Source organism: Salvelinus alpinus, chromosome 6 (genome assembly GCF_045679555.1).
Source record: "Salvelinus alpinus chromosome 6, SLU_Salpinus.1, whole genome shotgun sequence".
NCBI classification, from domain to species: Eukaryota; Metazoa; Chordata; class Actinopteri; order Salmoniformes; family Salmonidae; genus Salvelinus; species Salvelinus alpinus.
The window spans coordinates 22,172,704-22,186,769 of NC_092091.1; the positions used below are offsets into that span (position 1 = coordinate 22,172,704).

General features: G+C 42.1%; 2 protein-coding genes across 6 annotated transcripts in view; one reads left to right on the top strand and one right to left on the bottom strand.

Moving 5' to 3' along the window:
• The first annotated feature begins 919 nt into the window (after nt 1-919).
• Nucleotides 920-5,194, top strand: LOC139578390 (secretory carrier-associated membrane protein 4-like). Of its 3 annotated transcripts, none has more exons than XM_071405897.1 (7): nt 920-1,001; nt 1,516-1,543; nt 1,883-2,011; nt 3,027-3,183; nt 3,282-3,383; nt 3,651-3,768; nt 3,922-5,194. In XM_071405897.1, exons 2-7 carry the CDS (start codon nt 1,537-1,539, stop codon nt 4,102-4,104), a joined length of 696 nt encoding a protein of 231 aa, XP_071261998.1. In that variant the 5' UTR covers nt 920-1,001; nt 1,516-1,536; the 3' UTR covers nt 4,105-5,194. The 3 variants fall into 3 exon arrangements, with proteins under 3 accessions (XP_071261998.1, XP_071262001.1, XP_071261999.1); XM_071405900.1 differs by having other exon boundaries at nt 922-1,001; nt 3,668-3,768; XM_071405898.1 differs by having other exon boundaries at nt 922-1,001; nt 3,334-3,383; nt 3,668-3,768.
• Nucleotides 5,195-5,278: 84 nt separating this feature from the next.
• The window catches only part of LOC139578383 (semaphorin-4E-like), a 38,501-nt gene continuing 29,713 nt past the window's right edge, over nt 5,279-14,066 (bottom strand). For all 3 annotated transcript variants that reach the window (XM_071405887.1, XM_071405889.1, XM_071405888.1), the window contains exons 3-15: nt 13,875-14,017; nt 13,603-13,665; nt 11,705-11,803; nt 10,466-10,565; nt 9,958-10,068; nt 9,527-9,678; nt 9,165-9,337; nt 8,724-8,880; nt 8,361-8,583; nt 7,816-7,928; nt 7,261-7,433; nt 7,127-7,179; nt 5,279-7,017 (exon numbers count right to left, since the gene is read on the bottom strand). In XM_071405887.1, the coding sequence (XP_071261988.1) occupies nt 6,278-7,017; nt 7,127-7,179; nt 7,261-7,433; nt 7,816-7,928; nt 8,361-8,583; nt 8,724-8,880; nt 9,165-9,337; nt 9,527-9,678; nt 9,958-10,068; nt 10,466-10,565; nt 11,705-11,803; nt 13,603-13,665; nt 13,875-14,017 (2,300 nt within the window). In that variant the 3' untranslated portion in view covers nt 5,279-6,277. The remainder of the gene's footprint in view (nt 7,018-7,126; nt 7,180-7,260; nt 7,434-7,815; nt 7,929-8,360; nt 8,584-8,723; nt 8,881-9,164; nt 9,338-9,526; nt 9,679-9,957; nt 10,069-10,465; nt 10,566-11,704; nt 11,804-13,602; nt 13,666-13,874; nt 14,018-14,066) is intronic.

Below are 14,066 nucleotides of genomic sequence, written 5' to 3' on the forward strand. Positions count from 1 at the left end.
TGAAAAAGTAGTTCACTACATCCAAACTACTTTTTGTGAAAAATTATCACACCTAAATCTGAAATGTCATAGACTACAAATTGCGAGAACAGATCACGCTGGGCTGTGTAATTAGCCTATTAAACACTATAACTATGTTTCAAGTGAGAATTAGGCAGGTCTGATGCCGAAAAGGACAGGAAATTCGAGCCAACGTTAACCTTATTTTATATTATTTTAGCAAAATAAGTAGTGTGTAGTTCCAATTGTTAGCTACACCACTACATCGCAAAAAAAGTTATGAACTACTGGAAACACTACCAAGATTTGAATTAAGTTCAACTACCACCAAGCTAAAGCAAAATGAAATGAACTTACTAGTTGAACTACATGAAGTACACTACTTTTCAGTGACACCCACAGAACGCAATTTTCAAATGTTTACACATCTATTGTCTTATTAGCTCTTATTGTGGGACTGACTTTGGAAAATCACCTCCCCAGTTAGTCAATTGTGTGTATTGGACATTCATATTGCACTCTACAGTCTGACCTATGGATTTGCACACATGAAATGGAGAATCAGCCTACTCAGTGACAGCCACAGAACATAACTATGTGCAGTTTAAACAAATCAAATATTAGCGTCTTAGCTCTTATTACAGGACTTCGACTGTTTGAAATCACTGTTAGTCAGCATATTGTGTGCATTGAACATAATATTGCACTGTACAGCCTGACAAGATAATTAATTGTCATAAAATAGCTGTTCTCTTGTGCAGGACAATAATCATACCTCTCTGTAGCATAGATGGCGCTGGCATTGTAGTCACACGTCCCCTGTCTACGCCCTCTATCGTTTATGGGATCTGTAGTTTAACAATCGAAAAATTGTATTCCAATTTGCCTTTCTGCGACCTTTGTAGAACTACCACTCCCTCAATGCATTGCTGTGGCTTCCACGGGACTTCAGTCTTAGTTGACGACGCATCCCCAACCGAGCTGGAGTAAGCGGTTTTCAGGTAGGTGTTAGAAAAACAAGAAACTACGTTCATATATTTATTTATTTAACATTGAATCTGCTAACAACTATATCCCTGTATCAACTCATCAGATGAACTTTTTGTGACAATTCGCTAACAAACCATCATCAAAGATTTGTATAACTACCTGTCCCATCACTGTACTAGCCGTTAGCTAATAGGGGTAGTTATCTAGCTAACATTACTGTAGTCAGGCATTTTATTTCACGTGGGGTCGAATTTTGGTTAAGGGTTAAGGGTAGGCTTACCTTTTAAATTGGGGTTCTCATATACAGTCATTGGTTTATCACGAGTTTACTAGAAAATTATCTGCACCTCCTAGCATACCCAGATCTCATTATTTGCATGTCAATTTTTGTCATTATCTTGATATGATAACTTTGTTGTTGCTGATTAGATGTGAATCATACTGCAAGTTCCCATATAAATATTGTTACTTTCTCTTTGAATGTTTGAGATGTAAAGTATGCCAATTATTTGTGTTATGTTGCAGGAAAGGACACAGGATTTCATAATGACAGGTTTGTATCTAAATATTGTGCAATTTAAGTCTTTAAGTAAACAATTCAATTATGTTCTTAATGAAACATAACATGTACCTGCAACAAGTAATGCATGCGCATGAGAGATCATAAGTGACAATTTTTTTTATTAAATTAGCCATGACATTCTCTTAGTTCAATTATTGATTGTAGACATAAGGATCAATTAATAACACTGAACACTTTCACTATTGTGCATTACCATTTTGTTATATGTTCCTAAAAGTTCTAAAATGTCACCGTATTCAAGTTTTTTTGTGAAATTTCTGCACTGACATCCCGTTCTCCCACATTGAATAATCTGTTTCCTGTTTTCAGAGCGGGTCAACAACTTTCCCCCATTGCCTCAGTTCCTGAGAATCAAGCCCTGCTTTTATCAGAATGTGGAGGAGGAGATCCCAGCCCCGCACCGACAGCTGGTACGCCGGGTCTACAACCTCTGGATGTGTGAGTTACACCAAAGACATTTGAGTTACATAGTCCTACTGTGGGAACTGGGCAGTAACTTCATTCCATGCTGAGAGAATGGCCGGGTTTGAGAGTATCAAACCCGCAATGTACACTACATGGCCTAAAGTATGTGGATACCTGCTCTTCGAACATCTCATTGCAAAATCATGGGCATTAATATGGAGTTGGTACCCCTTTTGCTGCTTTAACAGCCTCCACTCTTCTGGGAAGGCTTTCCACTAGATGTTGGAACATTGCTGTAGGGACTTGCTTCCATTCAGCCACAAGGCAATAGGGAGGTCAGGCACAGATGTTGGGCGATTAGGCCTGGCTCGCAGTCGGCGTTCCAATTCATCCCAAAGTTGTTAGATGGGGTTGAGGTCAAGGCTCTGTGCAGGCCAGTCAAGTTTTTTCACATCAAAACTTTTCTGTATGGACGTCACTTGTGCACAGGGGCATTGTCATGCTGAAACAGGAAATGGCCTTCCCCAAACTGTTGCCACAAAGTTGAAAGCACAGAATCGTCTAGAATGTCATTGTATGCTGTAGCGTTAAGATTTCGAGCCCAAGACCATTATTCCTGACCACCAAACTTTACAGTTGGCACTTTCCATTGGGGCAGGTAACGTTCTCTTGGCGTCCGCCAAACCCAGATTCATCCGTCGGACTGCCAGATGGTGAAGTGTGATTCATCACTCCAGAGAACGTGTTTACACTTCTCCAGAGTCCAATGGCGACGAGCTTTACACCACTCCAGCCGACGCTTGGCATTGCGCATGGTGATCTTAGGCTTGTGTGCGGCTGCTCGGCCATGGAAATCCATTTCATGAAGCTCCCACTAAAGTTATAGTGCTAAATTGTGACTGACTGATCTACAAATAATAATGAGTCGTTATTTATGACGACGGGTGATTTATAGATCATCAGTCAGTCGGCAGTTGCCAGCATACAGTTTGATGCTCTCGATCGAGGCCAATTTTACATTTTTCTTCCTGTCTCTCTCATTCTGTAGTGTATTCAGTCACACTGTGTGTGAACGTGGTGTCATGCATAGCTTGGTGGGCAGGAGGGGGAAGTGGAGCCAATTTTGGCCTTTCCCTTCTCTGGCTTCTCCTCTTCAGTCCGTGCAGCTACACCTGCTGGTTTAGACCTCTCTACAAGGCCTTCCGGTAAGGTCCATTCAACAAACATTAAGCCGAACATCCATCATTTCGCACTCCAAATACCTTTTCTTGACTGACTCCATATCTCCCATTCTCTTTCCTAGGGCTGACAGTTCTTTCAACTTCATGGCCTTCTTCTTCATCTTCTTTCTGCAGTGTGTTCTCGCTCTCATTCAGACTGTGGGCATCTCTGGTTGGGGTGCTTGGTGAGTAGAAATATTTCATCAGTCTGGAAGGCACTGTTTATGACTGGCTGCTATCTGAATGGCTTGTCACTTATTTCACCTCAAGAATATAGAAAAATCTTCACAGCTTAGCAATAAAGATCACCTGTAGATTTGTATCAATCACCTTCATTTTACTCACTGCATTGGGTCATGCTATGATTGTTGAAAAACGAAAGTTTGTAATTCAGTATTCATGCCATTAACAAATACTAACCCCACTGCTCCACCACTGAGGAACCTCTAAAGTGGTTGGATCGCGACAGTGCTGTTTTTCAGCGACAACGTGGGTTCTGCTGTAGTCATGCTATTCTCAGCTCTGCTCTTCACTCTAGTGACTGTGTTAATGGGACTGATTCTCATCAGGGTGAGTCCAACAAACACACCTGAAAAATGCACAAGCACATGGAAACACACACACAAGAAAAATACTCAGCCATTTTGACAATACACTCATTGTAGGCAGATAAAGAGAATAAACTAGCATGACTGGTTGGTTTGTCTGCTCTGTTCCCATCAGGTTCACAGGCTGTACCGTGGTGGAGGGGGCAGCTTTGAGCGTGCACAGGAAGAGTGGACCACTGGACTCTGGAAGAGCGCTCCCGTGAGAGAGGCCGGATTCAATGCTGTCACTGAAACTGGCCCAAGCCTTCCCCAATACCCTGCTGATGTGCCAAGCTACCCCGACAATGGCACCTGGTGATACCCTAAGTGGACTCTAGATGGAGACGGAGCACTTTCTCCATGGCAGGCAGGATGAACACTTGTCCAGCACACCATACTAGTACAATCTCACTTTTAACACTATGAAATGCAGAGCTGGAATTTTAAGAGAATCAGCAGTACTTTAAGATTGATAGAGGCCACTATTATACTGTTTATCTTTGAGGGAAAAGCATATAATCCTTATTGTTGAAAAGATTTGATGGATATTCAAAATATGATCCATTCCATTGCACCCGTTTACATTTAGTATGTTCCACAATATGAATCTGATACTTCTAAAATGGTTTATGTACAGTAGCAACAATGAGACTAAGAAAATTGATACGTCAAAGGCTTGTGCCTTATCTTTAAAATATGAGACAAAAGAAGCAAGGTGATTTCAAAGTTGTCTTTGGATTCATTTTGGCAGCCATATTCAGTGATCAATTCTTGCCAATTCAAGTTAAGACTGTACTCCATGAAATCAACTTAGCTTTGATGCTACTGGACATGACTGAAGGATCAGGGTTCTCCTCTTGCAGCTGGAGATATGGGAGTTTATATAGTGCACGGTGTTAATTTATTTATCACTGCACCTCAAGTGTTTCTGGTTTATATCTTCTTGATCTGCTTTTGCCTTGTTTCTGAAAACTAAACCCGCCTTAATCGTACTTGCATGTAGAACATGTTTTGCTTGACTGTCGCCTTAAGTACTGCTACATGTTTCAGTGTAACCCCCCCCCCCCCCCCCCCTCACTCATCCAGTGTGGTGCACTGAGCTATTTTTTTCTTGTTTACTTTTGGTGGTCAGTGCCCTGTTGTGGCAGCACTCTTAATGCTGCATCACAACTTGTTCCAGACTGGAGCCTTGTTTCCAATAGGTCTGGGAGAGCGGCAGCCACTCAGAGTATACAACTTATATTTATTTCATATTCAAGTGTCCCTCTCCAGGGTAAACTGCCATGAGGTTTATGCAGATGGTTTCTTTTAGCTTGTCATACTGTAGTTAATATTGAGAATATATTCTTGAAAGTGCATCAAATGTGTTGCTGCAGTGACAAACTTAAAATATATTATTTCAGACCTGACTGGTGTTATTCAGCTTTTTCATCATTGACAATTATCATGTTTTAGTGTATAATTTTCCTTTCCAATAATATACAGTACAAAACTCCATACCCATACTGTATTAACCGCTTTCATATATGACAATGGCTGGCTGGGACAACACAGCCCACCACATCTGTCCATCATTGTGTAATAAAAAAACAAATTCCAGTGAAATAAGTGACATTACATCAGTTACTAGAGTATCCAACACTTAAATATACCCCTTGATAAGAGACCTCTCTCGTGGATATTATTGTTACATGGAGATGACAGCAGAATTCCCACTGGTCAGATTAACTAAATAATGTGTTGGAATCTAATGAGAAATGAAAACAACTTCAACTTCTTGACTGGTGAAATAATGATACAATTCCTAATAGCAATGACCAAAATGAAAGCTGTGGTTTTGACAATATGAACTGTTGATTGAGTTTAATCTAGAACTAAGAGTTACGATAATGATAGCTGCCTTTAACTCAAAACATTGATCTCTAAATTACTTATTTTACATGAAATGTGAAGCAACACAGTAATGACAAAGTGCTGCTGGTGAAAAAGAGAAAACATGTTGCTATAATTCAGTTGGTTCTGAGAGACATTTTAAACAAGACCGAAGTCAAGTGTGTTCAATTATTTGTATTTGGTCCATGGCTGTTTTGATCTACTTAAAAAGGTTTGGAGTAATCATTACTGGTCCGTAGAATGAAATGCTTAGAATATTTGTAGATCTTAACTATGTACAACACAAATATTAGTATTATGGTCTTATTTACTTTAGATACCACATCCTAGTTATGAAGTAATTACATATCTTACATTAATACAAATAAATATTTGTAATATACATGACAATACAAAATAATATTTAACAAAGGGATATACAATATTCGCCTTATGCAATGACTAAACAAAATAAATTCAATCTAGGGAGATGTAGTGGTGGGAAAATGTTAAGGACAATTCCAAAACAAGTCCAGTGTACAGAGCTTGACATTGCGCTAGTGTCTTAAATCAGCTGCCTGGTGAGAGAGCGCAAACCCCAAAGTGGTGAACACTGAGGGTCAGATCTCTGACTCATCATCAATGTACCCCAAACCATCCACAGTGGAAATATTGCTTCCAGGAGAGAAGTGGTGTTCCCCATTCCCTTTGAAGGCTATGATAGCATTTTCATTATTGTTAGCACTGTGACTTGGTGTAGGTCCCAGCAGCTTGAACTCTGAAGTTACATTGTTTTGAATTTGCATGTAGTCATCCGACGGCCTTTTCACCTGGCCAGCGCCTGAGTTCTCTGAGAATCTGTTTCTAAAGCATCCTTTATATAGATTCCAGGCTACTAGACCAACCAGCATCAGAGAGAGGAGCGCCACCACCACCTGCAGGCCTACCACCCTGCCATCTTCACACTGTGACTCAGGGGGGAGAAGGGGATCCAAAGCCTTTGGCTTCTCTGTTACCTCCAGGAGCTCTGGTAATGGGGTACTGTGACTATGGGGGGACTCTGTCATCGTCTCACTCTCCTCCTCTAGGTTAGTGTGGGGCAACAGTTGATAGACTGCCATAGTCCTGGTGTACGGTCGGCTGTTCACCTGCTCAACAGACTCACAGGTGTACTGGCCGGTGTCGGCGGCAGAGGCATTGAGGATGATGATACCCCCATTGTAGATGTAGTACTTGGTATCAGAGAGCAGCAGTTGCCCTGAGAAGAGCCACTGTACCTGTGCCAGGTTGGAGTCAGGCTGGCACGGCAGCTTGATGTTGTTGCCAGGAACTAAGGTGTAGTTCTCTGGCTTCATTGTCTCTGCAATACACATACAAACAAAGTAAGTAGTAACTACAGTTGGACTGTACTCTGTCATTTGTTGATAGTGTGCTGGGCCCTGAACAATTAAATATTGAAATCCATTTACCTGATTTTGGACATTGTGAGATGTCACCATCTTTTAGACTTTGAATCATGTTCCTGAAAAAGAAAGACTATAAATATTGTATACTGAAATTCTAAATCACATTACTAGAAAGGCATGTGTGTGTTGGATCGTACGTGGGGACTGAGGCAAAGGGTGAGCTGGCCACAGCAGAGCAGAGGCCAGTGGAGAGGTCCCAGCCACAGTAAGGGTCTCTGGCTAAGACACAGTCCAGACACGACTCATAACGGCCACATTCACTCAGAGGCATCTGCACAGCTCCATACTCAGAGCCTGCATACAGCTGACCCTGGGGAAACAAGAACACAAACCAATAAATACCACATGAGTGTCAGCAGCTCAATGAGCCTACTTCACCCACGGATAGTAACAGCAATGACCGGGTGCCATTCTCATTGAATGCTCTATTGTAAGTGCTAAGGAAATAAATAGTAAATGAGTAACCATCTGTCTGCAGAAATGCCAGGAGACAACAAACTGACATTGATCTAGTTAAATCCTTATGTTGACATATGAACGACCTTATGGATGTTGGTATGTTTTGTAAAATGGTGCAGCACCTTGATTGGGGGTTGAAACCAGAATTGCGAATAAGTGCTTAGTAACAAATTTATTTGTCTAAAAGAGCTATTTAAAATCAAGTTTTAATTGATTGACTGGGTGATTGTTACCGTGCTGGAGAGACGCAGGGTCCTGATAGCCTCTGGGGTCTGGTACAGTTGTATTTCTTCAATGATGAACATCTCTCCAGCGTAGTTCACTGCCTTCTGCACATAGCCGTTCTCTGTGGGGAGAGAAGGACGCCCATGTCATTGTCAGATCTATTCAAGTCAAATTTTATTTGTCACATGCGCCGAAGACAACAGGTGTAGTTACAGTGAAACACTTACTTACAAGCCCTTAACCAACAATGCAGTTTAAGTAAAAAAATAACAAATTAAAGTCACAAGTAATTAAAGAGCAGCAGTAAAACAACAATAGCAAGGCTATATACAGGGGGTACCGGTAGAGTCAATGTGCGGGGGCACCGGTTAGTCGAGGTAATATGAACATGTAGGTAGAGTTAGTGACTATGCATAGATAATAAACAGAATAGCAGTGGGGTTAAAAGGGGGGGGGGGGGGGGGGGCAATGCAAATAGTCTGGGTAGCCATTTGATTAGCTAGGAGTCAGAAGAACAAGTCTGTTTTGGGGATGTGTGTATCTTGTTCAGTACCCGTGCCGATGAACATGACTGCGTATCTCTCCCCGTCCAGAGCTAGCACGCTGTCCACCACCAGGCGTGTGAACAGGTCTCCCCTTTTGACCAACAGCGGACGGCCGGTCAGCGGGTGCACGGCATCGTCCATGAGGGGTCGGTCCCTGATGAACTGCAGGGTCTTGTCTGGGAGGTCCAGGGAGTGCTCCATCCCAAGGGCCCGTGCTGCGTTGTTAATGCACTGAAAAAAATAGAGGATTGATGAGTGGTAATAATACATTTATTACTGAGTTAGTAGCTGAACTGTAAAAAAAGTAGATACTTTCCTTTTGTGGCCCTAAACCATTTCGATCTTCACAATTATATTAAAATGGGACATACAGCTCCAGGTCTTGGGGTGGGCACCTCTCCACTGTACATGACCCACTTCACATGGGAAGTCTCCACAGTCACTGGCGTCTTAAACTTCCCCTTATCAAACACGTCTCCGATGGCCGACACACTGTACGCACACACTGCAGACATGTCGGACGAGCTCCTAGTGCAAACAGTCAGAAAAACATGTTTGATGTTTTCAAACCTCAAGTATATCATGGTTAGGGCCCTACGTTTTTCCTGAACACGTGGGAAATACCCTAGGCCCTAGTTATAGTTAGCCCGCCTGGGGGTTTTCCTGGTCAGGAAAACCTCCTGGCCCTATTATTATGGTAAACATGTGCTTAAAGCAACTGAGTCAGAATATCGTGCAGATTAGAAACAGTCCACTTCCCACTGAAACAATGTTGTCAACTCTAAAACCACTGGATTCTACAGATTACTCACGACTGGGGAGTGAACACTGCGTAGAAAACACTTCTGCGCCAGTCATCGTTTTTGAGCAGGAAGACATCCTGTACAATAGATGGCAGGCTGGGCTCTGGCAGAGAGCAGTCCAGACGAGCCTTCAGGAACGACGTCCACTTCCTCTGGAGCGTCCGCTGCCCACCTATATCCCCCTACACACAGTGTGAGAGACAACATTGGTTCTAGTCAAACAAGTGAATACTTCTGGAGAGGACACATGCACACATTATACCCCTGCACTGTTTAAACAGGGTACACATACTGTCCTTTATATTTAAAACACCATGTATGAGCAAATGTAACTTCTTGCAGTTGAAACTATTTGGAGCAAGTTGCTATACCTTGCAGACACGAGCAACTCTTGACACGGTGAGCTTGTTGTAGAAGTCATACTCCATGGCGTTCTCGCTGAAGAACAGGTAGACCTTATCATCATCCCCCTCTGGGTTGTTATTGCTCTCGGGGACAAGGTCCATGTATACAAAGTTGGGCTCTGAAATCATAAACCATAATGAGCACTTATTACGCTACCTGTCAGGACCTGTTTAACAGCAGCAGTTGAAGTTCAGTTTCATAATTAAAAACACGGAGACCTATAGGATCTAGGCTGTTACTCAAGGCACAGATGTAAAATGCTATGGATACATTTAGCCATTTTAACTTCATATTCAAGTGTTGGTAGATATATACTATTCACGTGTGCACCATAAGGCATGGTGTATAGTAGTATACAAGTTTATAACACAAGTATGAACAGAGAGGGAGAGCTGACCGTTGAGCCAGGAGCTCTTGAACTCAGTGCGAAGCGCAGAGGAGGAGCTGCGGAGAAACACAGGCTCAGAGCCCAGGAAGTTGATGGAGGTAGCAGAGTAGAGGTCATTCCCTGGCAGACCAGAGACATGACAAGAATCACAACAGAGGAAAATTTATCTTCTAGCAAAGTAAATAATATTGTAAATATTAGTCAAACAAAACTAATTTGGAAAATTACATGTGCAATCTCTTTCATTGTGCCACTGGTAACTCAAGCTACTAGCAACACATTCAGCCAAAAAGCAAAAAAATATATATTAAAAAACTGTTAAATTCACAAAGACCCAACCCCCTCACTTTACAAACAAGTCCCGCGGCAGCACTTTAAACTGAAAATGAACCCTAGATATTGCACATTTGATAGCACTACCTCACTTTGCAGTTGATAAACTTTGAACTTCACTGGGTGCACTGTTCTGTCCTTGTGTGAGAGCAGATAACTAGAGACAGACAGTCACAGTACATACCGACCATGATGGAGGAGTATTTCTGGAAGGGATCAAAGGGGCATTTCCCTTTTCCCTCCTCCTGCGCTTCTTCTAGTCTCAGCTGTCCTTCAGAGTACGTCTGTCAGAGTCACAAACAAAGCAACTATTTAGATGTATTCATTCACAGTTTCAGTGAGAGAGGTAGGAATATACTTTATACTAAACTCCAAAGGGCAAAATGAGTTACACTCAGCCACTAACAGTAGAGATAGAGGGCAGGTGTCTGTAGTATGCATACATTTCACACTCACAGTAAATAATCAGTGTGACAACTGCCTGCCTACAGCAGTTTCAAACAACAGAGCTATTCTTACACCGAGATGTCCTGTTCAGGCAAAGCTATAACTATGCAATAAGGCACAAAGGGTTGTGGTATATGGCACGGCTAAAGGCTGTTCTTACAACGCAACGCAGAGTGCCTGGACACAGCCCTTAGCCGTGGTATATTGGCCATATTCCACAAACCTCCAAGGTGCCTTATTGCTATTATAAACTGGTTACCAATGTAATTAGGTCAGTAAAAATACATGTTGTCATACCCATGATATACCACAGCTGTCAGCCAATCAGCACTCAGGGCTGGAACCACCCAGTTTATAATTAAGCAATAAGCCCTGAGGTGGTGTGGTATATTGCCAATATTTAACCTTTATTTCACTAGGCAAGTCAGTTAAGAACAAATTCTTATTTACCAGGGAACAGTGGGTTAACATCCTTGTTCAGGGGCAAGACAACAAATATATACCTTGCCAGCTCGGGGATTCGGTCTAGCAACCTTTCGGTTACTGGCACAACACTAACCACTAGACTAACTGCCGCCCCACACTATACCACGCTAAGGGCTGTTCTTAGGCACGACGCAACACCGTGGTGTGTATTGGCCATATACCACAAACACCCAAGGTGCCTTATTGCTATTATAAACTGGTTACCAACGTAATTAGAGCAGTAAAAATAAATGTCTTACCCGTGGTATACTGTCTATTATAAACTGGGTGGTTCCAGCCCTGAATGCTGATTGGCTGACATCTGTGGTATATCAGACCGTATACCATGTGTATGACAAAACATTTATTTTTACTGCTGTTCACGTTGCATTGTGTATAAGAACAGCAATTGGCCATATACCACAAACCCCCAAGGTGCCTTATTGCTTAAATATACCACGGCTGTCAGCCAATCAGCATTCAGGGCTCGAACCACCCAGTTTATAATTACCATGTAATCACAGGTGGGGCTGAAAGCATTTGTCCCGCACACATACATTGTGCTGTCATCCACTTTATGCAGGGTCCGGATGTAGTTACGGCATTCGATCTGCAACAGGACAGGGATGAGAAATGTCACGGTTGGTATAGTAATGTACAGATTTCAATGTATGTACAGTTGAAGTTGGAAGTTTACATACACTTAGGTTGGAGTCATTAAAACTTGTTTTACAACCACTCCACAGATTTCTTGTTAACTATAGTTTTGGCAAGTTGGTTAGGACATCTACTTTGTGCATGACGAAAGTCATTTTCCCAACAATTGTTTACAGACAGATTATTTAACTTATAATTCACTGTATCACAATTCCAGTGGGTCAGAAGTATACATACACTAAGTTGACTGACTAAACAGCTTGGAAAATTCTAGAAAATTATGTCATGGTTTTAGAAGCTTCTGATAGGCTAATTGACATCATTTGAGTCAATTGGAGGTGTACCTGTGGATGTATTTCAAGGCCTACCTTCAAACTCAGTGCCTCTTTGCTTGACATCATGGGAAAATCTAAAGAAATTAGCCATGACCTCAGAAAAAGAAAATGGTAGACCGCCACAAGTCTGGTTCATCCTTGGGATCAATTTCCAAACGCCTGAAGGTACCACGTTCATCTGTACAAACAATAGTGCGCAAGTATAAACACCATGAGACCACGCAGGCGTCATACCGCTCAGGAAGGAGACGCGTTCTGTCTCCTAGAGATGAACGTACTTTGGTGCGAAAAGTATAAATCAATCCCAGAACAGCAGCAAAGGATCTTGTGAAGATGCTGGAGGAAACAGGTATAAAAGTATCTATATCCAAAGTAAAACGAGTCCTATATCGACATAACCTGAAAGGCCGCTCAGCAAGGAAGAAGCCATTGCTCCAAAACAGCCATAAAAAAATACAGACTACGGTTTGCAACTGCACATGGGGGACAGATCGTACTTTTTGGAGAAATGTCCTCTGGTCTGATGAAACAAAAATAGAACTGTTTGGCCATAATGTCCATCATTATGTTTTGAGGATAAAGGGTGAGGCTAGCAAGCCGAAGAACACCATCCCAACCATGAAGCACGGGGGTGGCAGCATCATGTTGTGGGGGTGCTTTGCTGCAGGAGGGACTGGTGCACTTCACAAAATAGATGGCATCATGAGGAACAAAAGGTATATGGATATGTTGAAGCGACATCAAGACATCAGTCAGGAAGTTCAAGCTTGGTCACAAATTGGTCTTCCAAATGGACAATGACCCCAAGCATACTTCCAAAGTTGTGGCAAAATGGCTTAAGGACAACAAAGTCAAGATATTGGAGTGGCCATCACAAAGCCCTGACCTCAATCCTATAGAAAATGTGTGGGCAGAACTGAAAAAGCGTGTGCGAGCAAGGAGGCCTACAAACCTGACTCAGTTACACCAGCTCTGTCAGGAGGAATGGGCCAAAATTCACCCAACTTATTGTGGGAAGCTTGTGAAAGGCTACCTGAAACGTTTGACCCAAGTTAAACAATTTAAAGGCAATGCTACCAAATACTAATTGAGTGTATGTAAACTTCTGACCCACTGGGAATGTGATGAAAGAAATAAAAGCTGAAATAAATCATTCTCTCTACTATTATTCTGACATTTCACATTCTCAAAATAAAGTGGTGATCCTAACTGACCTAAGACAGGGAATTTTTACTAGGATTAAATGTCAGGAATTGTGAAAAACTGAGTTTAAACGTATTTGGCTACGGTGTATGTAAACTTACGACTTCAACTGTATGCATCTGGTTGTTTGTTTTGTCTTCATAAACAACTGGCAGCATACCACTTCACAGCTGTCTGTGGGGAGAATTGTTTCGTGATTGATGGAGCCACTTACTTCAGCGTGTTTCCCTTTGTATGTGCACTCCCTCTGTTTCTCCTCAGTGACCCGCCAATACACCTGACAACAGAGATCTGCACATCAAAGTATGTACTACGTAATGGTTTTATGGTTCCAAGGCATTAGTATTAGGTCACCACAAAGAAGGTACAGCAGACCTTTTTATTGCAGTCCATTTGTGATGTATTCAAATCATGTAGGCAAATAATACAGGATAACTGATAAGTAAACACGATAACTGAATAGCCGTAATAAACAGAGGTCCCTACCCCAGACTTCTTGATGGAGATATCATTGATGTCCAGGGCATAGACAGCCTCTCGAGCCCCGAGCAGCAGCAGGCCCAGATCCTCTCGAACCAACATAGTGGAGTAGTTCCAAATCCCTTCCTCTCGGAACAGTTTCAGATTGTCTAAAACATGAAAGCATTAGACAACTCAATGAAAACTAAGTATCAAACT